Below are 27441 nucleotides of genomic sequence, written 5' to 3'. Positions count from 1 at the left end.
GACTGTAATCAGATTTTTATGTTAATCAAAATCATCTGCTTGTTGCTTTTCAGGACAATGTAATGCTGGAGAAAGCTTGCATGGCCGTTGAGGAGGCTGCAAAAGGAGGTGGTGTTTATCCAGAGGTCCTATTCGAGGTGGCTCATCAGTGGTATTGGCTTTATGAACAAACCGTTGGCGGTGGTTCGGGCTCCCAGCGAGAAGGTTCTGGACGCTGCGGGGCCAATGGTGGAGCTGGGAGAACGCCACCGGAATTAGGCTGTGGTATTCTGGATAACACCGGAGCTTTGGATTCATCAGGTGTCTCTGCTGTAACTACAACAGTGACCGCAGCTGCAGTAGTACCCGTCATTTCCGTCGGCTCCACCATCTACCAATCTCATGCGCTGCCAGGCTCAGCTATGGCGCACACGCAAGGCCTGCATCCCTACACCACCATCCAAACACATCTGCCCACCGTCTGCACCCCACAGTACCTTGGCCACCCGCTTCAACACGTCCCCCGTCCTGCTGTCTTCCCTGTGTCTGGGGCGGCCTACCCACAAGTATGAGCTCTTTCATATAATTCATAGGCTGTAATTATCTGTGCATAGAATTTTTATTTCAGTGTGTAAGATTGTTGGCCTGCACTTAACTGAAGGTGATAAATGCTAAATTTATACATTAACGTAGACACTTACTTGGCAGTCAACGATGCTTAGTGTGACATTTCTGGCAGAATTTAAATGGATGCAGAGTCATTCTAGATTATGTGTGTAATTATCTTTACAACTGTGCCCTTGGTTTAATTTAATTTTGTGGCTTTTCGTTTTTCAATGGCAGGTGTATGAGTTAAGGAAGGCGTATCAACCAGGTTTAAAAAGCGCCTGTTTCTCTTCTCAGGGAATGCACCCTGCTTTCATTGGTGCTCAATACCCGTTCTCTGTGGCCACTGGCCCACATCCTCCTTTGGCAGCTACTGCTGTCACTTTCCCTGGTGTTCCAGTGCCGTCCATGACTCAGATCGCGGTTCACCCATACCACACCGCAGAGGCAGCGCTTCCACTCAGCACTACTGTGGCCGGTAAGGAACACAAGTTGAAGATGGTGTAGAATTTCACTTCCATCCGAACACACTTTTAAGCATATGTAATCTCAGTTGGGTTAATGCTGAAATTTTACACTTTCACAGCTATTGGTAAGAAATGATTAGTACTTTCATTGAATTTACATTAGTGATTTATTTGTGGTTGAAATAATGGTCAATTTGGCACCTTAAATAGCTGTTTTGTTGCATTTAAGACTGCTATGTTGAGATTACGACCAACCTAATACTAGTCTTCTCATCTCAGAAATCCCTGGTTCAGAATCTGAATTGATTTTAATTCTTTGAAATGTAAAACAGTAACTGACTGTGGTGTATTTTCATCACTCTTAACATCACACATAAAGGTGTAAGCCTATACTGGTCTCACGGTTCGGTTACGATTATCATGCCATCGATTTGGTTCAATTCGATATTTCGGTGCATCACGGTTCATTGATGATGCTTTCCATACACAGTGTTGTATTTTGGGGGGTGGCTATAACAAGCTGTCTGTATAAACACACACACAAACACACACATGGACACACAGCACCACACTGTCTCTCATTCACACACATACACAAACATAGACAGCACCAAACAAACACACACACACGCGCTTGCTAGCTCGTGAGCGATATTGTGAGACCGCCCCCTCCTGTTAAAATTACACCACAGTTATGGCTCGTTTCCACTGACTGGTACGGTACGGTACGGTTCGGTTTGGTACGGGTCACCTTTATCAGGCTTGCGTTTCCACTAACAAGGGTACCCTTTTGGTGGGCGTGGTGTATGACAGAAAGTTTCAGTCGATGTCATTCTCGCTCGAGGAAATATCTACAATTAAGCTGTACGGGTCACTTACATATCATATGAGAAGCACTTCTCACAACACAGATGCTTCATACACATAAATACTTGTTTATTAATGTTTATTACTAACTTTTCAATGAACATGAGTTGATTATAACTGCAGATCAAAGACAGTGCGAAAGACAGCCTACTGTAACGTCTGTAATTATATTAAATAACTAAATAAATGAACATATATAAACACATACAGCCCCTTACAGTCTCCGATATGTTACCAACTACAGAAGAACTACATATAGCAGACATTTCGCCCGTATTTGATGTGCTCCTTTTTTTCCGGCTTCTCCTTTGTTTCTGCACGCTTCACTCTCGCGTTTGTCAGTGTCTGACAGGATCGGGTTTCCAAAGCACATCAAAAATCAAGCGCAGGTTATTATCATCAGCTCAAGAAGTTTGTTATTTAAGATATAATGTTAGACGCGCGCTAGCAAGAAAGCGAAACCGCTCGCGCCTCAGACTGGCTCGTAAAAAACTACGGGCCACAGGGTAAATCTGCTCTTCTTCTTGGATTTGTGGCTGTCCATCAAGATGATGACAAGGTTTGTTTGAGCCCAGATCGACCATGGCTCGTTATTATATGTATTTATAATTCCGCTAAAATCTCTCGCTCTGTTTTTCAAACATAGCGGGTTTTTTGTTTTCATTCTGGCTTGTTGCGTAAGCGAATGACGTATCTCTGTAAACCAATAGCGTTCAGCTGCGCGTGTGGCTCCGCCTTTTGGTACCCTTTCTCGTGTTTGGTACCCTTTCGAAAGGGTGCCGAAAAAGTGGTACGGTACGGTTCGGTTCGGTACGCTTTTTGACAGTGGAAACGGCCATAAAGGCGTACCAAACCAAACCGAACCGTACCGTACCACTCAGTGGAAACGGGCCATTACCGACTGCTGCCGCGCTTTATTCAGAAATGTATTCCTGCGCCGCATGAAATCTGGTCGGGTCCCGCGACAATGCACAGGTACAGCTGGGGGAATGCATGCAGCCGAGAGGAAAAGAGAGGGGAGGAAAAGTCACGCCAGCAGCCGAGAGTAAAAGTCACGCCAGCAGGTGAAATGGGCCACAGTGAGAGAGAGAGAAAAAAAGAGAAATGGAGTACTTTCATTCCCTCAATCGCAGAGAAATAGGGGGTTTTGCTGTAAGTGCCAGTGAAAGACTTTCCAGAAAACGCACACACAGTGAAATTTTTAAGTAGTTGGCGCCTGTAGTGTTGTAAATACCCGCGCTCGCCTCCCTCATGACAGAGCGCATATGAGATAAATGACGTCAGTACATAATAACCGGTTATGATTATTACTGAACTGATACCGAATTGTCTGCATAGCGGTGCACCGAAGAAACAATTAATTTTGACACCCCTAATCACACATCTATTAAAGTTATAGATATTTTAGTTTTCATTCAACACGATTGAAACTTACCCAACTATGGTCTCTGAGGCCCTGTTTACACCATGTTTTAAGCCAGAATTGCCTATAGACCATTTCAATGTGGTGATGCCATTGGCCCATGAGCATTTTCTGCTTATCAATCTATTTCATAACTGTAAGAAGAGGCAATTTAATCATAACTTCATGTTAAAACAGCGGTCATAGCATTATTTATCAATGTGTGGCTCTTTTTGGATTCTTGGAAGCTATAGAAATTAAAAATACAAAACAGAAAATATGTTAGGACCATTGTTTTTGTTTACATCCCTCAAAATGGTCTGTTGTGATTCTGTCAGCATTTAACGTTGACATATTTTTGTCAACATTCAGATTTACTGTCACCATTATTGCTGACTCCATTTCCAGTGAGTAGCAGTTCATATCTTGCATAGTGCAAATAACTGTCAAATGAACATCATACAGGTGAAAGTGTTGTTACAGGCATGATTGTTTATGATCCAAAAAAAGACATTATTTTATGGATAGTTTAGGTTTCTGAGTAGCCTCAGTCTTTTTTATTCATCACAGTGACAATACTGCCCTACAAAGGCAACATGCAGTAACCACACCAACAAAAAAAGCTGGCTGTGATGTGGATTTTGTTATGAGGTATTATCATGATATTGACCTAAGCTGCAAAAAAGGTTACTTTAAAGGTGCTGTGAAGTGCTTTTTTTAAATTATTCGATGTTTGAAGTAATCTCAACTGAAACGTGAAGAGAGGATGGGAGACATGCACAGTATATATATTTTACTTTTCAAAGCTTTTTTAGTTTTCACTGAGTGAAACCTGGTGCCTTTTTGCACATTGTTAACATACAAAACACTTTAAATAGTCAACATTTCCTATCAATATTTCAGCATGTAGTAGGCCAGATTAACATCTGAACATGTTTGAACTACTAAGCTAACCAATGAAGTCTCCAAGCATTTGGCACTTTTATGAACCACTGTAATTATTATTATTAAATATTTTTAAAGGCACTCTAATTTAATGATAAATAGTTATTTATAGTATTTTGGAATGCCCATGATTTTTAATATTGTGCATGTTCATTATCATGATATATTGGAGTATTGAATATCGGCGTACATCTCAACCTGAGTCATACTAGAATCGGGGCACAATACTTGGTTGTGGATTGAAAATGGTAATATTATTTACCTAAGAATGAGGAAAAAATGTATTTTATTTTTTAGTTGACAGGTGATGTTAATTAAAGGGACTTTGAGAAAATGAGTAACAAACAATTTGTCTTGAGGCCAGCAATATTCATAGTATGCAATCTCAGGATTATGATAAATGTGCTACTTTGCTCACCCACATCCAATGTGTAGGTGACTATTTTTCTTATGTAGAACAATAAAGTAGATTTCAGCTGATTTTTAGTAATCCTAGCAAGAAACGGAGCATTATTTACTAAAGGTATCATCTGTAATCCACAGCCTCAGTAAACTCTCGAGAATGAGTTAAGGATGGTCTGGAGCATCCGTTTCTGGTTACATTTAATAATTTATGTACTGAAAGCAGACTTTCATATGTTTACAGAACGGGAGGATCCTTTTTTTTAATAAATTAAAATTGTACTTATGTGTGCATGTCCAGGATGTAAAATAAGTACAATTACATGCCATAATCATGCATGATCTCAATTGAGATGCTTGACTTAGTATAGTCAAGTATAGTCACAGTATGAATAGTTTCTTTGTTCAACATATGCAATTCTCTGTGTTATGTAAATTATGTAATTATTATTGAATTACTTTTTTGAAGCTGAATTAAATTACATTTCTAATTATGTCTGAAAAAAAAAAAAACTTTTCTTAATTACAAACTTTTCTTGTTGCACTGGTATATATTTTTGCCTAAAATACAGTGCATGGGTCGAAATTATAGCTTTTTCTTCCAGAAATCATTAGAAGTGAGTAAACATCACGTTCTATATATATATATATATATATATATATATATATATAGAGAGAGAGAGAGAGAGAGAGAGAGAGAGAGAGAGAGAGAGAGAGAGAGAGAGAGAGAGAGAGAGAGAGAGAGAGAGAGAGAGAGAGAGAGAGAGAGAGAGAGAGAGAGAGAGAGAGAGAGAGAGAGAACATGATTTTACATTTTATACTGTAAATACATCAAAACAGTTTTTATAAGTAATATGCATTAAGCACTTGAATTAGACACATTTAAAGGCAATTGTCTCAGAATTATTATTATTATTATTTTTTTTTTAGCCAAATATTGTCCTATCATAACAAAGTAAACTTCAATGGAATACGTATTTATTCAGCTTTCAGTTGATGAATGAAACTCAATTTGCTAAAATAGACACTTTTGACTGGTTTTGTGGCTCAGGGTCACATATTGTCATAAACGAATTTCTTAATAAATTCATAATTTCTTCAGCATGCGTAAAAAACTTAACTGTATTTAAGGAAAGTACGTTAAAAGTAACTAGAAATTGAATTACCTGAAGGTGAACAGTAATCCCTTACTTTACATTTTTCAATGGAAAATAATTTAATAGAGTAAACTAAACGCTGGTCATTCTGCCACAGGACACTCATGCTCCAGACTGTTATGATCATTTGCCAGTTGCGTGGATTTAATTTACAGCATAATACATTTAAAGTTAGTTTGGTCATTAATTCAAAAGTTCATTACAGTTCTTAATACTTCACCAGAGACTTTTAGAAAGGCATGCTATTGGACAGTTTGCAAATTTGTCGACACCCCTGACGTTTCTTTTGCCCTGCAGGAGGAGTTCACGCCGGTGCCGCCATCCAGGCCATTCAGGGGGCTTCTCTTCCAGGACTCTCGTCTCAGCCTCCCTCACTGGTCAGCGCACCCTTCCCCATGGAAGACGAGCAGCACAGCCAGCCGATCAGCCAGCAGGGCCTGCACTACCTCCACTCGGCCTACAGAGTCGGTAAGGCCGCTTGATTTCTAATTACACAGATCCTTTAGGGCATGGCTTGCCTGTCCTTATGTTGCTGTTTTGCACCCAATAGGATCCATCTGGTCCTGAATTGTGGTGATTAATTATCAAGAGAGGTGAGGGAGAGGTCGGTTGAGTCCATGTTGCAGGACTGACAAAGAACTCTCACAGTGAGAAATATTAATTAAGGCATGATTTCCGTTTTATCAGTACTCATAAGTCCTGGAGATTAGGACGTTGGGTGCATGTGCCAATTCAATACTAGATCAGTACAGTGTGATGCAGGACAAAGGGGTTGATGGCCAAATGTTCCTGTTCTCTTTTAGGGATGCTGGCTTTGGAGATGTTGGGAAGAAGGGCCCACAACGATCACCCAAACAACTTTTCCCGAAGTCCCCCATACACGGAAGACGTCAAATGGCTGTTGGGCTTGGCTGCACGTCTCGGTACGTCCACCTTTCTTCTCAGTACTGCTTTAAGGGAAGACCAGTTTTCTAAAATCTCCTTTCATTTCCTGTTATCTGATATAATGGCTGAGCTAGACTGTAAATGATGTATCGGCAGTTTACCTTGCCTTCAGCAGACAAGAGAAGAGAGCGGTTTCAACAGCGAGTTTCCAGCTGAGTTATTGACATCTTGATGTCTTTTCTTTTACTCTGAGATTTATCCCATGCTGATCGCAGCATGTTGCCAGTTTCCCTTGGTCTAAATGTTACGATTGAAAATGTAGAAGCAGAAAATTTTTAGCCAGCTTCTGTTCAGCATCCTTTCAAATGAGTAATTTGTCATCTTTTCTCACTAATGATCCCCACTGAGATGGACGTGGAGTTTAATTGGTCCTCCACATACTTCCTTTAGAAGGATATTCTGGGTTAAATACTTAAATCTTAAACTGTATTTGCCAGGCTAGTGTGTGAACAGACTGTGTGAGGGAACTGACAGCAATTTCCCCCGTTTTCACTTTGTCAAACACCAGACCTCTACCTTTAACTAAAAATCAGCTTTTTTGCTCCAGATTCTACACATACTGTGTTCTGGAACATCACAAATGCAAATAATCAGAGTGAATTATCCTAGATTATTTTTATAATAAATGTCAGGACTCTTGAAAACACAGCTCATCAAATTAAATTGGCTGTTTATTGATCATAATATTAAATGGCATAATTGGCTTGCAGTTTCAAGGAAATTCAACAACAGCTTTTTTTTTTTTAATATGGACTTTATTAAAGAATTTGATTTAGAAATGTATATATAATTGTTGGATATAATTCAGAATTTACTCTTGACCAGCAGCTCCCAATCAGGATTATTTGCTGTCCTTTGAAATATTTCAAAATTAATAAATGATGCTATGTGGATTTTATGTATCTGGGAAAAACGACAGTCAGAAAGCAGTGAACAAAGTTACCATACCTAAATAGTTATAAATTGTTAGTGCTTGGATTGAAATGATATAAATGATAAAAAATGGACCCTTTTCACAAGACGGTTATGATGCTTTAATGAGCATCAGCATCTTAAATCCTTAAGTTTTTAATATAATGATTTTCTTTTTAAAAGTATGTACATAAAGTTTTACTTTGTATTATATCATCTTTACATCAAATACAAAAAACAAATGACCACTTATTCAAGGTGTTCCTAATTCAATGTCTCTGGGCGGGATAGTAAATTTGACATTGTTCTTTCTAGGCATAGGCCATTATAAGATTCTGACGATATGATAACCTTGGTTAAGAAGATCATGGTATCACTGTATCAGGGTATTGTGATCACTGCTATAAAAGATGTTCTTTTAAATGTCTGGGTAAAAACAACTTTTCCCCCATTGAACAAAACATATTATGTCTTAACCTTTTGACTGCCCCTCTACCAAAGGGTTGACCATGTTTTGACTGTTTTAAATAATGACTGTTAAAGTCATTTAAAGAATGACTGTTTTAAATAATGGCTTACACGAACAGCATTGTTGGTTTACATAAAAAAAAATCAAACAAACCTGTTGCACTACTATACTTGATTTTGGTTTAATTGTAAAAAAGAAAACAAAAAAACTAAGCATGCTAAATGAGAATCTGAAATATTTTATGTCGCACTTCAAAAAAAATAATGATTTAGTATTCAAAATAAAATGGTCTTACAATTCATATTTTCAGATTTTTCATAGTATATGCATTAAGCGCAGTACTTTTACCACAAACCGACATATCAACCATTTGACAGAGGCTGATATTTTAAAAATTATGGGATGTGTTGAAAGAAATCCATGAGTGTGTTAACTAACGACATTAGGAGAAATGCAATCCAAGCATTTTGGTTGGGCAGTTAAAGGGTTAAGAAACATTTAAAATATTTTGGAACAGTAGCTTTTGATGTGGAGGGTCATTTTTTTGCTGGAGATACCGTTGCTCTAAAAAAAAAAAAGTTGTAAAACACGTAAAAAAAACCCCAAAAACTTGCAAATACTATATGAACGATATAACAGAAATATATGGCAGTTTTAAACCTTGACTTTTCCAAACCGTGGTAAACCTCGAAACTGGTTATCTGGCATCATTATTCTTTTTTTTTTTTTTTTTTTCTAAAAAGTCTTGATAACACTTTAGTTGACTTTTTTATTATGTAAGCAAATAAGAATGCATTTTTTTTTTTTTTTTTTTTTTTACTGAGCTCAAAGTTTATCCAACTATGATGACTTCTGCTGCTGAGAAACCTGGAAATGTGAAAAGGATCCATCAGAAATGTACATAATTATTTACTTTAAGTTAAAAGAGCTTGAATGCGAATACAACGTGTTTTTCTCTTCCCCCATCTGCATCTCTCCTCAGGTGTGAACCACGTCTACCAGTTTTGCGTGGGGGCAGCGAAAGGTGTTCTTAGTCCATTTGTCCTGCAGGAGATCATTATGGAGGCTCTGCAGAGGTTAAACCCTGCTCATATCCATGCACACCTCCGCACTCCTGCCTTCCACCAGCTCGTGCAGCGCTGCCAGCAGGCCTACTTACAGGTAAAGTCTCCCAAATCCCTACCGTTCAGCCTGGGGAAACTAATCAAACTGACATTATTACTAATAACATCCCTTAATTGGATGAAATCCTGAAATAAATCCGTACCCTGATGACAATGGTGATTATCCAGAAACAACATACGTCCTTCCACTGACAGAAGCAGTTAAAATTACACTCTCACACATGAGATGATCCGTCACGGCTGACATTTGGTATTGAATGCGGCGCAACCGTCTCCAAGTTCATTTTTCTATTCGTTAGACCAAGTTTCAAGTTTGAAGTAGAGAATTTGAGTAGGGTTTTAGAGCAGTCGAGTGGTGCCAGGGCTGGATTGCGATGGTATTGTCGCCCACACTGAATATAAATTGTGCATGAACAATTCTGGAGTGTTAAAGCTAGAGAGGGAAGCCTGAGTCTGTTCACAGGATGGCGCATACTGATGAGAGAGCATCAAACACACTGTGACAGCCCAAAGCCAAAAGCTGCCTCCTAGAGAACGAGCACACACACACACACATGCTATCTCTGCCTCGCACACACAGACACGCTCTGCAGTTACCTGTTAGCCAGCTTACGCTCTTTATTTTGCCATTTCAAAGAGGTTTCAAGTTGTTGCATGGGCATACAACGCAGTTGTTTATGCAAGTGGACACTCGTAGTGCCCTTAAAGCTATAGTTCACTCATCCTGATGTCGTTTTTATGCGATATGCCCTTGTTTTCTTTTGGACCACATTGAGAGAAATAAAAAATAAACAAAATTCTGTCTGTGCTTGGGCATATAAGGAGAGTGAAAGCTGCAGTAAGCTTTAAAAAGAAATAAATTATTTAAAAATAAATAAATAAATAAATATTTTTTCAAAGTGTATAAGGGTATGTAATGTATTAGTGTCAGTAGATTAGATTTTTCTATGCATCAAAAATGATATATCTAAATTTTCATTGTGCAATTCCCCCTTATACCTCTAGATGGTAGTTCTGGTACATAATGATGACGTGAAGTTTAACTTTTAATTACCACAGACATAAAACAAGAATATCATCAGCAAAATGCAGAAATTAAAGTGACTTGAATGGCTTTACTGCAGAGCAGTTACTGTTTGTGATCAAATATAATTGTCACAGTCAGTTAATCACAGATCTGGGGAATCGGCTCTCAGTGATCAAAATATTGATTTTTGAAGACTGTTGAAAGGATTGATTTGAGAATACGAATGAGACTGCAAGTATGAGCCAGATGCTTAATGTACTGAGGAGGTGCGCTGTGACTCAGTGATGGTAAAATATATCTGATGATATATTTTATTCTTTCGTAATTGTTTTTTAAAATATCTGGATAATTTCCCGGTAATGGCATCGTTCTTCTATTCTTGTTTTAATATATAGGTCTGGGTCAAAGACCTGCATATGTAATGATGATTGACAAAAAAAATGCATTAAAAGGGATAGTTCCCTTAAAACTGAAAACTGTAATCATTTATTCAACCTTTACTTTTTTCAAACCTTTTTGAGTTTTTTTTTTCTTTTGAATACAAAAGAATATATTTTGAAGAAACCTGTAACCACTGATTTCCATAGCATTTCTCTTTCCTACTAAGTCAATAGTTCCTCAAAATATCTGTAGTGTTTAACAGAATAAATCAACTTTTATAACGGTTTGGAACCACTTAAGCGCAAAGTCTAAAACGCATGGCGGAAAAGCATTAAGGTGTACAAATCCACTTTTGCTATTTTAAGGACGGAAAAATACGCACTGTGCCCTGGTGCATAGTCTAACAGGGTTGTGCTTATTCTCTTAATGAGTTATGGGTAGGCCCACATGGAATCTGTGCGTGCAGGTTTCTGCAGATATTTAGCCTGTCATTGATTCTGTTTATTTACTTGTGTAAATGTGTGTAAATTTATATTTATTAAGGGTTTTAATTATTTCAGTAATAATATTGACTATTATACTAATATTGAACATTTTGTCATGATTTATTTACAATACAGTTTGTAAAATTATTTTCTGTCTTTTATTAGATATACTATATGTGAGACTTGTTTTGTTTACCAATTAAGTGGATCTAATTGGATTTGCATTGTAAACATTAAATGAAAGTTAAAAAGGTATTCTTTTTATATTTCATGTATTAAGTTTTTTTTGTTACGATACTTCCAAAATAATTCTGCATAAATCCGCAGATTTTTAACAAAATTCTGCGCAGAAATGGCAAAAGTCCGCAGAACCTGTCTGGCCCTAGTTATGGGTGTGTTTTGATCATAACGTGCATGAAACCAATCAGACTCTCATCTCCCATTCCCTTTAAGAGTTAGTTGCGTCATGCCATGGCACATTCGCTATTTGCATGGCGACTTTGTAAGTGTAAACTGAATGCTTCACTTGGAAGAAAACCGTTAAAAAAATATCTGCAGTGCGAGGATAAAGAATGAGCCTTTTCCAATCAGCCTCTTTACTTTGTGTTGTTGAAACAGTGTTTAATATTCAAGCAAAAGATTTCTTAAGAGATCTTAGCATATCACTCGAGTTGTGTCTACATTTTTTACAGTTAGGCTACATGTAGGATTGATTTCTGTTATTATATATTTAGAATAATAATTGCATAATATTAATAATATTAATTATCATTATTAATATTTATTTCTAAGTACATTTCTAAAAGCAGGTGGTTCGCCCAGGGTGCCATTTAAACTAGAACTGCCACTGACGTGAGCGCAAAGATTTGTTTCAAAACTATTTCAAAATTCAGTTCTAATTTCCAGCAAACGAATAAATGAACAATAATATTAGTTATTATTCAAACACACTTATTCTTATGCCCCATATAGTGACACAGAAGTCTCCAAAACCCAACATGTGGACAAATTTACTTTAAATTTTTTATATATAAATATAAAATATGCATATAATAAATACTACTACTAATAATAATAACATTATACAAATGCAAATTGTCATGAATGAACTGGAAAAAAGGCATGGAGGCATAAAGAAGACATTGAGGCAGTGGTTTTTATATTTAAGTATAAAATAATCATTTTTGTAACATTTTAATCTTTGAATTTTTTCATATGTAAAGATATGTGAGTATTGCTGTACATCCTGTGTGTATTAAGCAATGTGTAAGCATTTGGACCTGCATAGACGCACAACTAACACGCTCTGTGCTGGACTTTAGACCAGCTTTCGGTTTATTTCAGTTCCTCAAAATAGCAAGGCACCAACAATGCGCCTAGCACACCTCTAATTTAGACCAGCATACCCTTGAGTTCAAATGGATTTGCCATGTAAACAACGTGGTGCAAAACGTAAAAATTAGGGTTGCGCTGGTCTGAAAATAGAAACAAATCGTGCCAAACACATCTTGCGCCTTATTGCGCCTGGTGTATGATAGGACCCTCTGACTTTCATTTAATAACCGACTTTCTGATCTGTAGATATTTACTCTATAAAGGATCACTGATACTTTTTGGGATTTTTAGCATTTAATTTAATATTTTACTGATTTATTTTCTTTTGTATTTTAATTGATTGAAAGCTGAAAGTCGGTTTAATTCACCAGCGGAACAGTCGCTTTTTCTTCCCAAAAAGAAAGAAGGGTATACCTGTTAGAACAGCACCATGGTAAATAAATGATGACTGAATTTTCATTTTTTGGGTGAACATGGGAGCGTCTACCATACGTCTGCCACTGTAAATCTTCCCAAATGAATGTTGGGTAAACGTAAAAGGGAAACAGTGCCAGGTCTAATCCACTCTCTCCATGCGTGGATAATGAGATGAGGGACCGAGAGGCTGTACTCGAGTGGAAACCTCACAGGCTGTCACTGACTCATTCTATATGTCGCTGGTGGGAAATTCACTCCATATGCTGCGGGCCCCTCTGAACATGCTTCATAACCTCTTTACATTTTATTAACTGGTTAAACTTAGTGCCATCCAGTAGCAGGATGTTTATGCATTTATAATGTTGCACGATTAATCATGGGAAGATCTTGTTAATGAGATGTTCCACAAGTAAACACATTTTTAGAGCTAGAAAATAAATAAATAAATAAATAAATAAAATCCCTAAATGCAGTGTCATGCATTTAATCGTGCATTCTTATTAATTTATTCGTAACTCTTCAGTTGTTAAATCCATTCATACGATTTGCTGATTTGAGTTAAAACTAACTAATGGATAAAAACATGGTGCATTACACATGCATAACAATATCTTATCTGCAGAAACATCAGAGTTTAGTTTCTCATCCAGCTTTTCCGTTTTTTTTAATTATCATTCCTATAGAAATAATCCTGTAACCAAAAAGTAAGTGTTTTTTTTCCTAGAAAAACTTTTTTCCTTTCTAGCATCCTGCTTCTCTAGAGCCCCTAAGGGGACATGAAGAAAAAAAGAGAAGGGAAGATTGTAGAAGATTTTGTTTACTTCCAAAATTATCTGTTCCTCCAAGAGGATTGCATCACCACAACTTTTCATTCAGAAATAATATGAAGCCACCATTTTAGTTCACATCTCTCCACAACAAATGTTTCAAGCGAAAGAGTGTTCAAAACACTACACGAAATTCACTTTAAACCACAATTATTAGAACCATCAGGCCTAAATTAATTTGCTTAATGTGAAACTAACGTTGCAGACACATTTTACTGTTGCTCAGCAAAACTTGGCAGACAAAAACATGCCATTTCAGTAGGAATTAGTAGAGTTATATATAAGGGTGGTAAAGTTCCCCAGATTACATTTGTGCTAAGGTTTGTCTTGACAATTTGTGTCAAAAGCGGTTGGCTTGAAGGAGCATTGCTACACTGTTGACAACAGATGATCTATCTATTTGATTGTGAAAACACATCACCCTTTTGCACGCTTTAACTCTACTGGTGGTCTGTGTGGGAAATGTGCTGTACACAAACCTATGTGTCTCCAATACAAGCACCAATACAAATGTGTAGGCACTTGTGCTTGCTTGACGTTAATTGCAGGACATAAGTTGCTTTATAAAGCTGCTTAGTAATGGATTATATGTCATTTAACTTTTTTTTTTTAAATATAAGGATTGCATTACTACTACATGTTATTTACATGATGGCAGTAGGTTGTTCACGTTTTCCTAATATATATTTCGTAACATATCTGACACTTGTATGCAACAGTGATACTTTGTGTTTGCAGTGTTGCTGTTTTATATCATAACCTGTTTTGAGGTTATGATATGTACTTCATGTTTTTATATATATATTTTTTATATATATATTTGATTATGCAGTGTTGTTGCTGTGAATTTCATATTGTTTTTGTAATATTACAGTTTTCCAAATCCACTTAATTTTAAGTACATGTTTTAAAATCTTAACATGTAGTTTTGTTATATCAAGTGTTACTATCAGCGAACACTAACAGCAAGGTGTTAGTGTTAGTATATTTTTCAAAATAGTTCAAGATTATCCTATATCAACATGTAGCAGTAGGGCCACTTGATTAATCAAAGGTGATTTGCATGTGCATTTTGGCAGTAAAGCATGCTCTGTAATGAGTAAATCTCCAGCAACTGCTTTCAGAACAGCGTTTACTTCAAAGAGTTTACTATACAAATCACAAATGATTTAATCCCGCACGATTCAAGGATAATCATTCTGCTATTCGTTTTTTGGAGCTTTGTGATGGTGGTACATCTAAATCACATTTATTAACATGGATTTACTCCAAACTTCATAATTTCAGTCGAATTATGGAATAAATCTTTATGAAATAATTCATAGTCTTATGATTATTAGTCACAAATTTTAATAAATCAAATAAAAAACATTTTATTAATGAATTTTATAATCCTCTATTTGAAATCCTGGATCTCTCTTTTGCAGCCTATTTACAGTTTCTGTGTGAGAGCGCCTTCTGGCTTTCATAAGAGATTTACTACTGATCACAGAGCTGTGCTTTCCTGACAAAACGTGCATGACAATCACAGCTTTTGCTAAATGACCTTTTATTACCTAGCTCTGTGTGACAGGCATCATATAAAGATTAATACAAAAGTAACCTTAATGTAATATAAAAGTAGTCAGATTACATTACCATAAATTGTAGGGCTGTGCAATTAATCGAAAATTCGGTTTCGATTTTGGCTTCTAACGATTATGAAAAAGCATTAATCGAGATAAACGATTACAGCACCATATACCGCCCCTTTCCAGTTGTACACATTTGTTGCTCTGCAAACTCAGTTCCACGAGAAAAAGACTAAAATCATGTACTGTAATGTAATGTTTGCAGCATGGGATGCGCATAATTCATTGATGTACGTTCGAATCATTCATGTTTTTAAAAAAAGCAGAGCACACACATCTAACGCCATCTTAATGCAAACTCTTTAATGGTCAAATACATGCACATTTGTGTCAGAGCGCGGTGTTTAGTGATTATTCATATTAACCCTTACCATTTGTGTAATAAACAAACAAGTTGAGAATCAAAAGACATGCGAAAGAGAAACCAAAGTTCTTAAAGTGACAGCGCGTAATATTCCTGCTGCAGACTGTTTTTATTATTAACCAAACTACAAAAGGAGAGAATCGCTCACTGCTTTTGACTGAAGGACTTTTGTAGCTAAGGTTTTTTTCTTACAGTGAAGATGCTTCAAGCACAGTTTGTTTAATTTTTTTATTCTATTGTATTTATTTCCCTTTCCTTATTTACAGGGAGGAAAATAACTGTATATATACAGTTGAAGTGAGAATTATTAGCCCTCCTGAATTATTAGCGACCCTTTTCCCCCAATTTGTGCTTAATGGAAAGATTTATTTTCAACCCGTTTTTTTAACATAATAGTTTTAAAACTCATTTCTAATAACTGATTTCTTTTATCTTTGCTATGATGACAGTAAATAATATTTCTTGATATTGTTCAAGATACTAGTATTCAGCTTAAAGTGACATTCAAAGGCTTAATTAGGGTAATTAAATTAAAGTCATTATTTCTTTTGCAGACAATCAAAATTATATATTGCTTAAGGGGGCTAATAATATTGAGCTATTAAAATAGGTTTCAAAATATTTAAACCTGCTTTTATTGTAGCCGAAATAAAACAAATATGCCTTTCTTCAGAAGAAAAAATATTATAGGAAATACTGTGAAAAATTCCTCTGTTAAACATCATTTGGGAAATATTTATAAAAAATATTCACAGGAGGATGTATAATTTTGACTTCAACTGATAATCTTATGAATAATCGTGATTACAATTATGACCAAAATAATCGTAATTATGATTTTTCCCATAATCGAACAGCCCTACATACATGTATGATATAAGAGATAATATTATTGACTACAGATTTTGTAATAATTTTTCATAAATAATCTACCCGATTTTACTCTTAGATCTTAAAAAGCATACTTAAAATATATTAGGCCAGAATTCCCATCCTCCCAGCTCACCTCACCGTGTGCTTGTGTTTGTTCCAGTACATCCACCACAGGCTGATCCATCTGACCCCCGCAGACTACGACGACTTTGTGAACATCATCAGAAGTGCCCGCGGGGCGTTTTGCCTGACTCCAGTTGGCATGATGCAGTTCAACGATGTGCTGCAGAACCTAAAGAGGGGCAAACAGACTAAAGAACTCTGGCAGCGGATCTCATTGGAAATGGCCACCTTTTCACCCTGACTGATCTTCAGCCCGACGGGGACGAGAGACACTCAACCTCCCCCAAAGCCAGACCACTAACACGCAGCTCTCTCTCCCTTCCCCTTCACAGGAAGTGCAGCCTTGTGGACTTCCTGTATAAACCCACTCACATGACCCCCAACGTAGTAGTCATGAGAAAGTGGAACAGATTTTGGGTCAAGTGGGTCCCTCCAGTGTTGTGTCTGATCTTTTTTTTTTCGTTCTCTTGTTTTGGTGTGTTCAGTCGAGTAACTTAATGGCTGTCTATGTTTTATCTATGTGTCCTACCATCTTCCATTCACTGATTTCTATGCGTTTCGATCCCCTGAGTTCATTTAGTTGGTTGATAACGGGACAGGGGTCTTGGTTCACGTTTGAAGAAAATCACTAAACGTCAGACTCATACTGCAACATTCCTCTACCCTGGAGAACAGAGCTTCCATCGGTCGTTAAGGATTTCAGCGTTGGATGGTGGACGGCGGTGTAAAAAAAAAAAAAAAATGAAACTTTGCTAAAAGAAACCTTTATTATGAAACAATAATCAGTACGGGTGAGGATTCTTCAATGTTTTTGTTTTATTTTTTTGTTTGTTTTTAATATTTTGTATAGTGTGGTGTGTGTGCAGCGACCAGGATGAGGAATGGTAGAATGTTCTTACTGACTGCTCTGCGAGTTGTTTTTTTCGTTCTGGTTGGATGTTGGTGGCTTGAGTGCTGGAACAGAGAAGTCTGGCTGGACCAGATTACACTGCTTTAATCCGAAACAATTCGAGCTTCCTGTCATTTAAATTGGGTTCTTTTATATCCCAAATCCAGCTATTGGAGAAGTCATTTACAATTCTGTTAGAATAGGCTTTGCAATTTCAAGATTTACTCCAACCACGCAAATCTAGCTTTGTTCTCAGTTGAAAACCGGTTTCCGTCAGCCTAGCGTAGTTAAGTGTTTAATAAACGTCACTGCCAGATTCCCATGTTTCCAGCGTCGGCCCCAGCTTTGAAACTCACTAGTGGAGAGTGACTGCGTAGAAAATGTACTGTGATATTTTTGTATTCTTCAAGTGTAGCTTGGTTGGAAAAAAAAACAAACAAAAAAAATCTATATAAATACAAATATATAAACTGTGCTGATTGCATTCTGATGTAATCTAGAATAAATGGGGAAAAGAGAAAAAAATTGGAACAAAGCAATATTAAAAATGTAGAGTTTACTTAATAAAGATAAATCAAAACACTAAGTTTGTCTGTGTCTGTGTGTGTGTGTGTGTGTTCATGTGGTTTTCATTTTTTAAGCTATATACACTACCATTAATTGCTGTGACAGCTGAATGTTCAGCAGATGTTACCCTCCAGTCAGAGAGGATTCAGCTCTAGTGCAGATTTTGTGGAAACAGTGATGCATTTTTAAAGGATTCTTTGAATAAAAGAGAACAGCCATTATTTTGAAATACAAGTAGTTTCGTTTAACAACTTTTTGGTCACTTTGGATTATTTACTGTGTCCTTTCTGATAAAACGCATTATTTTCTTGAGCCGTGAAACTGCAGGCAAGGTTTTACAGCTCTGGAAATGTTGGGCTTTTTAGCTTTAATTTGTTTTATTGTTTTTTTTTTCTGGATTATTGAAAGAAAATGTCTAAATACACTTGCAATGGTTTAACAGTACCTTTGTAAAGTTTTTTCTTTTTCAAAATGAGCTTTTTTGGTCCTGATTTTGTCTCCACCTCGGTAGCATTTCCCTACACCAAACTGTACATTTTTATTAATGTTTATATTTTTAAGTGTATTTATTTATTTGATTGATTATACCAGAATATCTTCATACATAGTTTGCCTGTTTGTATACAACATTTTATTCAGCATATACCTCCTGTCTGTTTGCGGTGTCTTCTGAAATGATGGATACTCCCAAAATCTCCACTGTGAAAAATAATAACTTATGTTAAATAAGAAACAAGAATTTTGAACCTGATTTAATCTAATAGTCAGATAATAATGCTCGAAATGTTCTCAAATTACTGCATATTTATTGAAATAGTACATCATTTGCATGTTTCAACATTTTAGAAAACGTATAAATCAAAGCTATTCTTAATATAATTAATCAGCTGGGGACGTATGGTGAAATTAGTTGGGTCTTTTTACCCTATTCATCTGTATTGCCTTAAAAAGGACACATCGTCACATATATTTGAACGGTAGTGTTTACAGTGTGTTACTGAGTATCTGAAAATGCACCTTCTGAAAACAACCACAGCTTGCAGTCAATCAACATTGCACTGAGGGTGTTTCCATCGCCTGGGGGCGCTAGGAGGTTAAACATGGAAACCACTATGATTGTTGTGGTCTATCGGAGATTCCTGTTATCTTAATATAATCGGACTGACTTTTAAAGGCTTTACTTATTCAATCAATCAGTTAGTTTTATGTGCTGAAAACAAACAAACAAGTTTGTTAATGGTAAACTATATTTGTTTAAACTTATTATAAACCGTGTCCTCAAACCACTTTAGAGTATGTTGATGAATCATGTGATTTAAAAGCACAAATGTGTGAATATTTTACATGATAAGAAAGAATAGACTGGTCCTTGTTGGGGCCCCTACCTGAAAAAAATCTGCTTGGGAGAGGTGCGCTCTGTTGGAAACAAGACTTTTAAATTTGACCACCCTGCAGGGGCTAAATTCAACACAATTATTTCTTTAACCGTGCCAGTTAATATATTTTGTTGGAAAAACTACAAAATGTTATTTAAAACACAACACATCGAGCTAAAGAATCACATTTGATAGTACTTTTAGATTATCGCATGTGAAAATTCTGATTTGCCGGCGGTTCCCCCCATTCGACAGGCTGAATTGGTTCGTTCCAGAGTTTTCGGTAGGTAGAGCGTTTCGAGCCAACAGCAGCATCATAGCCGAGTGAAGATGGCGGCTCAGAGAGTGATGCTGTCAACGAGAGTTTGAGTTCGCTTCTCGATTTTAAACTTATTAAACCTTTAAGGATCTTTTACGGATAGCTGTATCAAAGGAAACTGTATCGGTGAGTCATGTTGTGTGTTTTTTTTCAACAAAAAAGCGCGTTTGTCTCTTCAGAACTGAAGAAATGCTACGGCTAGCCGCGCTAACCTCGTTCTGATGAAAATCAGAGCACCCACTTATCAACGTGCTTCACTTAAACCTCTTTAGCTTACAAATACACGAGTATATATTTAAAACAGTAGATTTTATCTCTGTCAAATGCACGTTGTTCTGATAAAAGTGCGTTTTAACCGCCGAGGAAACTGTTGGAGCCGCGGTGGAGTTGAGTTTTGCAGTTTAGTTGAAGTTTCGAATAGTCTGGGATTTTCATGTTTACATCTAGCAAGTGTTTAAACGATGTAAATACTTGTAAAGATTCACAACCCAGTGCTTTTCTGCTGTCTTAATGGGCAATAAGATGGTCAAAATGTGTGAGAGCGTAAACGTGAGTTGCAGAGTAGCTGGGACAAAAGCAAAGCGCGATGCTTGTTGCTTTTAAATGTGTGTTTTCGCTTCGACTTTATGGACAGATTGAGGCTGCACTGGCACCTTTTACGTAGTACATAGAAAATCCGAGAAACACTGCCAGCTCGTGCCATGGAGACTCGTTTTGGGCAGTAATGAATTTTGCATGGGCTTCAGTCAATGCTCTGTTCTCTTTAATATGTGAGTCAAGAATACATCTCGTGTCAGGCTGTGGTGCACAGCTGTGTTGCTGTTCGAAATCTCTTTAAAATGGTCACTCGGTGCATTCTGATCGTTAACCGAATGTGCTCTTTAGTTGGTGGGACTTTTAACTTTTTGGATTTCTTTTAAAATGATTATCATTTGCATCGCTACTTAGTTTGTATAGTTATTTTTGCACATGTTTTGGTTCTGCTTTAGAAAAAAACTCAACTTTATATGTGTGTTTGTTGAAGTAGAAACCGTCCTTTTGACATTCCCATCAATGCTATTTTCGAAATATATGCACCTTTATTTTAGGGCGTAAAAAGGTGAAGTCATAATTGCATTTTATAAATACAGCGTAACAGCATTCTTGTTTCTATGCAGGAATTTGCAACTTGTTATTAAACATGATATTTTATTTTTATGAGTGATCGTGAAATTATTTTCTTTGCCCTCAGGCTTTTTTGGACTGAATACTTGTTGATCCAGTGAGTTGCGTGCAAAATGAAGCGTTTTTACTGCAATTATATCTCTTTGAGCTTTTGTTTGTGTTGCGTAATGTGGACTTTGCACAATGCACGTCATCTGCTGCTGGTTCAGTTTTTAATAAGGAGAGGCAGTGTTTTAATTCATTCTAATTATTAAATACATCTTTGTTGTGATTTAATAAAATAGCCTTTTGGCCATATACAATTTAAATATAATCAAATTATTTGTGGAGTAGAGGAGAGCGGGGCACAAATTAACACTTTTTGGTTTTTCGCCAAATAATGAACAAAGTAACGGGGTTAGACAAACCAGATATTTATACCACCAACACACAAGCCTCTCCTACAAATGAGCACTGGTTGTGTGATCACCGGACCTGTGGTTTCTGTGCAGTATTGTCAAAAGTGCCAGGAGTAGTCTGCGCCAATATCCTGGTGGTTAAGTGCTCCGACATATAGCACCATGGTGCTCACGGCGAACCGAGTTCAATTCCCGGTTCCAGGTTCGTTGCCGACCGTTCCCCTCTCTCTGCTTCCAATACTTGCTGTCTGCAACCTCTACTGTCCTTTCCAAATAAAGGTGAAAAAAAAGTGCCAGGAGTAAAAAATGTTGCTATTTACCACACCTGCGGGGCAAGTTGTAACAGACAGAGGGTTAGTTGTAGCACATGCTTTAAAAGTCAAATTTCACATACTCAATTTAAATTGTTTACTTTACATAGTATATTTCTTCAGTACTTAACTCAATTGAATGTTTTTTTTTTTTGTCAATTGTATGTTTAACTTAACTCATGTTTATTTATTTATCTATTGGATAAACACATTTGGATTCATTTGCATTATCCGCTATTATACAATGCATTTATTTGCAATATTAGCAATAAAATTATTTTTTATCTATTAAAAATATTTTCTATTAAAAAACATTTTTTTATATAAAAAGTTCTCAACATTACACTCAAAATTCAAAAATGATTTCACAACTAACCCCGCTGTGTCGTGTTTTTATCTCAGAACTGTCTAGCAGTCACTGTGTTTTTTACATCTTTCAAAATGGTTCCATCTTTTAGCCTAGAAGATGGTGATCACAACAATATAAGAAATTACTTGTGTAGTTTAACAGATTAAAAAATAATAATAATTATATATATATATATATATATATATATATATATATATATATATATATATATATATAGCACAACAAAAAATCCTTTTATGCTGTAAAAGTGGTTTCTCCTATGTTTCTCATCCAAATTTCATCAAACTTTTTCAATAACTGGCAGGAAGATGTCTGTCGACATTGTGGTGAAAACCTCGGAAGCATTTGATGGTTAACCCTAAGCAAATAACTTAAACCTCTGTTACATTTTACTAGGGCTGGGCGATTAATTGAAAAGTAATCGAAATCAACATTCAGAACCTATAATCTCTAAAAATTTTTCCTGGTCAATTTTTTTTCAATTACTTTCCCTATCGTGTGTGGAGTCACATGACCCTGCTCTGTTAAGGCGGATTTATACTTCTGTGTCGAGTGCACCAGTATGGTCCAATGCAGCCTTTGCGCGGTCGCATTTCCATGTTTGCACTACATTGACGATGATTGGAAGCTGCGCCAGAGATGCCTTGAGATGGCATATTTTCAATTACATTAAAATTATTATTTACTTTAAAACATTTGTTTGCAGAAGATTCAAGAAATGCAGTGTTTAAAATATTATTTACAGGATATACAAGAGTTATTCTATTTAGAAGAGATACTGTTTGTTTTAATATGAAATTCGTTTTTATAAGAAAAAAGTGACTGAGTTACGTTGATGATCGCTAAATAATCAAAGACAGTAGATGGTGTGTATTTCCTTCAGTTATTTTAAAATCAACTAATGCACCCTTCATTCAGAAATCTCTTTGTAATATGTGAGCATATTTACTGTCCAAAACTTGTAATTGAGTTAAAATGTTCAATTAATCAAGATTTTGATTGTATGCCAGATCACCCAGCTCTACATTTTACCACGCATTACTTTGTGCCCCGCAATCCCCTAACATTTTCTCCATCCTGAGAAAGTTAAGAGAAGACTCACAGATTAAGTATGCGTTGTGTAAAAATCAAGCTTTTTTTCAGCTATTGTCTCTTGAGTTTTAGTTTGTCCTCTTTTTCTCCTCATGATTCGGATGCAGTCTGTGCTGTAAAAGTTTAAAAACAGGACAAATATATGCCATGAGATCATCCATAACTCATTTGGCTGTCCCCAGGTCCATGACCCAATTAGCATTGAATTGTGAGTTAAAGATGAGTTCGCTTCTGTCCTAAGAATATTATAAATGTTCAGGATAATTTGCTAATGAGTGTTGGGCCTGGGATGGCTCTCATGCTGAGACTTTTTTGGGTGATATGGATTTAAAAAAAAAAGAAGACTCTGAAAGTGGGACAAGGCTTGGATTATGTTTCAATAGAGCCGGAGAAGAACCCAGAATCCCATTAGATTAATGACTTCAAATGACCAGGCTCTTTTCTTTCGCCTCATCTTCCTAAAGCTGGTATTAATTTCGCCCCTGTATCTTAATTGCATGCATATAGTATTACTCACTCAGTCTTGTTGTGTTCAGAGTGACCTTTGGAAAGACTGGTTGACTGAACTTGCAACCTAGATCTGTAACTTTTTAATGATATGAATGCTTTTGTAACTGTTAGAGGAAAACGCCTGCTTGTTTGCACTTTGTATTTGCATTAATAATGCTTTTGCTGCAGTACCGCGTATACTGTCACTTTCCACTAAAGAACAGGGCGGAATATAGGGACCTGATTTTTTTTTTTTTCTCAGTCCGTTTAATCTTCAGGGAGCTGAGTCAGGTCTTGTGCAGCACTGGGAAATCAGAAAGCTATGTCGACATGGAGGAATTTCTACAGCTTGATCGAGCCATGCAGTGAGGGAAGCACTCAAGGAATGCTTGAGGAGATAAAAGGTTCTTCTCCAAACCAATAGCCTTGAGGACACCAGGAGTAAAAATAGCAATAAAAACAAACACCAGTAATAAAATGAATCCAGAACTGACTGGAAGTGTTTAAAGTCAGTGTTTGATTGAAAATGACTGACTGAAGCTCCTGGATCACTTCAATAGAGTCTGTTTTCTCTACGTTTCAGCTTCCAAGATGTTTACTCGCAGTATCCAGTTGTCAGGTTTTGTACCTTTGAGAGCTTTTGGGTTGTAGCTTTGATCAGGGCAACCAATTGAAGCGCTAAGAACAAGCCTGAAGCGATGTACGGAAGTAGTCGGCTTCACGTACTCATGCTCAAGAGGCCGAAGTGAATAGATGGTCATCCTCTGGTCTTTAACAGGAGATCAGTATGCTGAGCCTAAGTAGCCCTTGTTATTAATAAAAAGGGTTGCTGTAGGGATTGCTGCATGGCAAGGGTCAAGAGGTGCAAGTATTAATGGCATGCTAGTTTAATATCGGATCAGTTCTGAGCTGATTGCCAGCCCAGCAGAGATATAAACGTCCTTCATCTGCAAGCCTGTGGGGCTTCAATTAGCTTTGTGTTATCTTCACAGGTTATGGCATTGAAGAGAGCAATCTTTTTTTATCTAGTGGATGATGAATTATGAATGCTTATAATTTAAAAGTAGGAGTTTGTGGCTCTTTTCACCGGTGTAGACTCAGATAAGCGATGGTGCTTAATTAAGAATTAGTAGGAAAATGAGTCTGCACATTCTTTATAATTGTCGCAATACTATGAGCATGTAATGAAGCTACATGCTTAATGCTTTTACTTTTTGTTCTTTAATTATCTGAAACATTTTTATTATTGTAAAATAGTTAAGTGCATGGTGTAGTACACTTTTCTTTTGGTTTTATATTATTATTTTAAATTCCTGATTCTTTTCTGATGACCATTTAATAAAACAAAAAGTTGTTAGGTGAAAATATGTTTATAACATTTGCAATCTTTTTTCTTTAGCTGAGGATTATGTATTATCAAGTAATTAAAAATCTAACTTGTTTTTTTCCCTCTCTCCTAACGATGCAATTTTTATAGGGAATATTTTCCTGGGAAAACAAAGTTGTTGTTTTCCCCATATCTGTTTGCACAGAACGCACACCTCTCATGAACAGGGTTGAATTATTTTCCCCCCTTTTCCCTCATGTATTTCTGTTTATCTGCCATTTGCCAGTAAATCTCACCCGGTTCGAACCCCATTAGATGGATTCTTTCTTCATGCCACAAGATATTATGTCTCTTTCTAACTCAATCTATCTCTCTGCACAGCTGCTGATTACAAAAAATTGCATCGCCCTTCTTTCTGTTTTTTTTTTTCTTGAAGATTCTCCAGGGATAAGATTGGGTGTGACTAATTAAATAGCCATGCAGGGTAAGCACAGTCCTCCTCCTGAATGTGGTAAGCCTCTATCTTCTGATGCTGATTCACAGGTGAGGCGTGTGGACTTTCCGCATGCCCTTCTGAAGAGAAGCCTTAAGGCTGGATTTCAGCAGAATTTTGTGAGTAAATCTATATTTATTCAGTTTTTAAATTCATTAAAGTAATATTATTGACTAATATAAAAATGTTCATCTAAAATATGTACAATGCAGTTTGTAAAGTCATATTTTCTGTCTTTTAGTAGATATATTATATGAGAGACTTGCTTTGTTTACCAAATAAAGTGGATCTAATTGGGTTTGCATTTTAAACATTAAATAAAAGTTTAAAAAAAATTTTATATATTGAGGTTTTGGCTATGATACTCCCTAAATAATTCAGCAGAAATCCACAGATTATTACCAAAATTCTCTGCAGAAAAAGCAAAAAAACGTCTGCAGATTCCATCTGGCCCTACCAATGGCGCATGCCTTGCTTGATGTCGTGCATTTACACTTCTGAGTGCTGTTTGAGTTGCTCTGCAATAACGCTTCCGAAACGCTAGCTGCCATGAGGTTTTTTTGTTCCTCTGCGTCGAGTTTCTTCGCTGGTGTTTTGTTTTTTCTGAATGCTACCTTAATGTAGAAGTAGCTCAAACTCATTCGTTTTGAGGTGGGAACCAGCGGACGTGCAACAACTTCAATCATAAGCTAAACACAAAACGAAACTTTCCATCTGGAGCTCCTTCACGGGACTCCACACTTGTAAACACTCACTCCAATGTGCTCTCGTGGCTCTTGGTCCCACCCACATTCGCCAGCGCTACCAAGCCGACCAATCACGAAGCTTGCACTAAACGTCATTGAGACGTGTAGTTAAATTTTTTTAAAAGGTGTGCGACAGACATGGCAAGGTCTATGCAACCGTGCGCAGGCTGCTCTGGAGCATACACGTGGGCTTGACGCAGAATTATAAATCAGCCTTTAGAGTTGAATAAAGGTGAATATAGAGGTGATCTGTCTCTGGTGATTATATCACTTCTACAAAACGTAGTGTGTACAATTTGTGTCATTTTTCTTATTGGAATAATTTATCTTAGAATAAATAGCTTTAAATGGAATCTTTGGTTTGTTTATGTACATAACAGCTTACATAAGGTGCTTTATTGCATAATTGCATTTGGAATTTTTTTTGTATAAGATGAGCAAGGTATCATTGATCACATCTGATATAGACCATTTCAATGTGGTCATGTCATGAACATTTCCTGCTTGTTATCAAACTGTTTCATAACTGTAACAAGAAGGCAATTCATAATGTTAAACAGCTGCCATAACATTATTGATCTTTATGTGGCTCTTTTTAGATTTTTGGAAGCTATAGAAATTAAAAATATTAAAACAGGAAATACATTAGGACCATTTTTTTGTTTGCGTCCCTCAAAATGGTCTATACCTTTTGAATTTACTCTTTTGCTTCAGAGTTAAAGTTAAGCTAATTAATTTAAGCTATTGTTTTTAAATATATGGCTAATTATAGCTCACTCAAAAATCTAAAATTGATGTTAATTGGCTTTATCTTTAATCCATCCAAAATCTAAATGACATTTTTTCATTCAATGGAGTAATAAAGACTGCATTATAAACTTTAATGCACAACTTCTGCAAACAGTGCTGAGGCCATCCCTTTTCATTGTACACAAACTGCATTGGCTTATGTGTAAGTTAGCACTCATTCATACATCATTATTCAATAGGGCTCCAAACTTTAGTAAGCTTTTTTTTGTGTGTGGATAAAAGGTAATAAATTTGCAAATGGTGTGCACACACACACACACACACTGGTGGATGTTGACTTTATTTTTTGATCCACCAATGACCACAGTTTCAGCTAAAAATACACTTTAATGTCTACAAAAGAAAAAGGTCT

General features: G+C 36.5%; 2 protein-coding genes across 4 annotated transcripts in view; both read left to right on the top strand.

The window, feature by feature from the left end:
- zswim8 (zinc finger, SWIM-type containing 8) overlaps positions 1-18213 on the top strand; it is a 62280-nt gene extending 44067 nt beyond the window's left edge. The window contains exons 21-26 of one of the 3 annotated variants that reach the window (XM_056471524.1): positions 54-545; positions 883-1063; positions 6123-6293; positions 6629-6748; positions 9134-9312; positions 16776-18213. In XM_056471524.1, the coding sequence (XP_056327499.1) occupies positions 54-545; positions 883-1063; positions 6123-6293; positions 6629-6748; positions 9134-9312; positions 16776-16979 (1347 nt within the window). In that variant the 3' untranslated portion in view covers positions 16980-18213. Of the gene's footprint in view, positions 1-53; positions 546-822; positions 1064-6122; positions 6294-6375; positions 6419-6628; positions 6749-9133; positions 9313-16775 lie in introns of those variants that run through there. The other 2 variants (XM_056471523.1, XM_056471525.1) reach the window with 2 other exon arrangements.
- A 1680-nt stretch (positions 18214-19893) lies between these two features.
- Positions 19894-27441, top strand: part of ndst2a (N-deacetylase/N-sulfotransferase (heparan glucosaminyl) 2a) — a 197457-nt gene continuing 189909 nt past the window's right edge. Inside the window, exon 1 of the mRNA XM_056470651.1 lies at positions 19894-20015. The gene's annotated coding sequence lies outside the window, so the exon portion shown is untranslated. The remainder of the gene's footprint in view (positions 20016-27441) is intronic.

This window comes from Danio aesculapii, chromosome 13 (assembly GCF_903798145.1).
Source record: "Danio aesculapii chromosome 13, fDanAes4.1, whole genome shotgun sequence".
In the NCBI taxonomy this organism is placed as follows: Eukaryota; Metazoa; Chordata; class Actinopteri; order Cypriniformes; family Danionidae; genus Danio; species Danio aesculapii.
The sequence above is the reverse complement of the archived record's forward strand: the minus strand, read 5'-3'. Positions and strand labels throughout refer to the sequence as shown.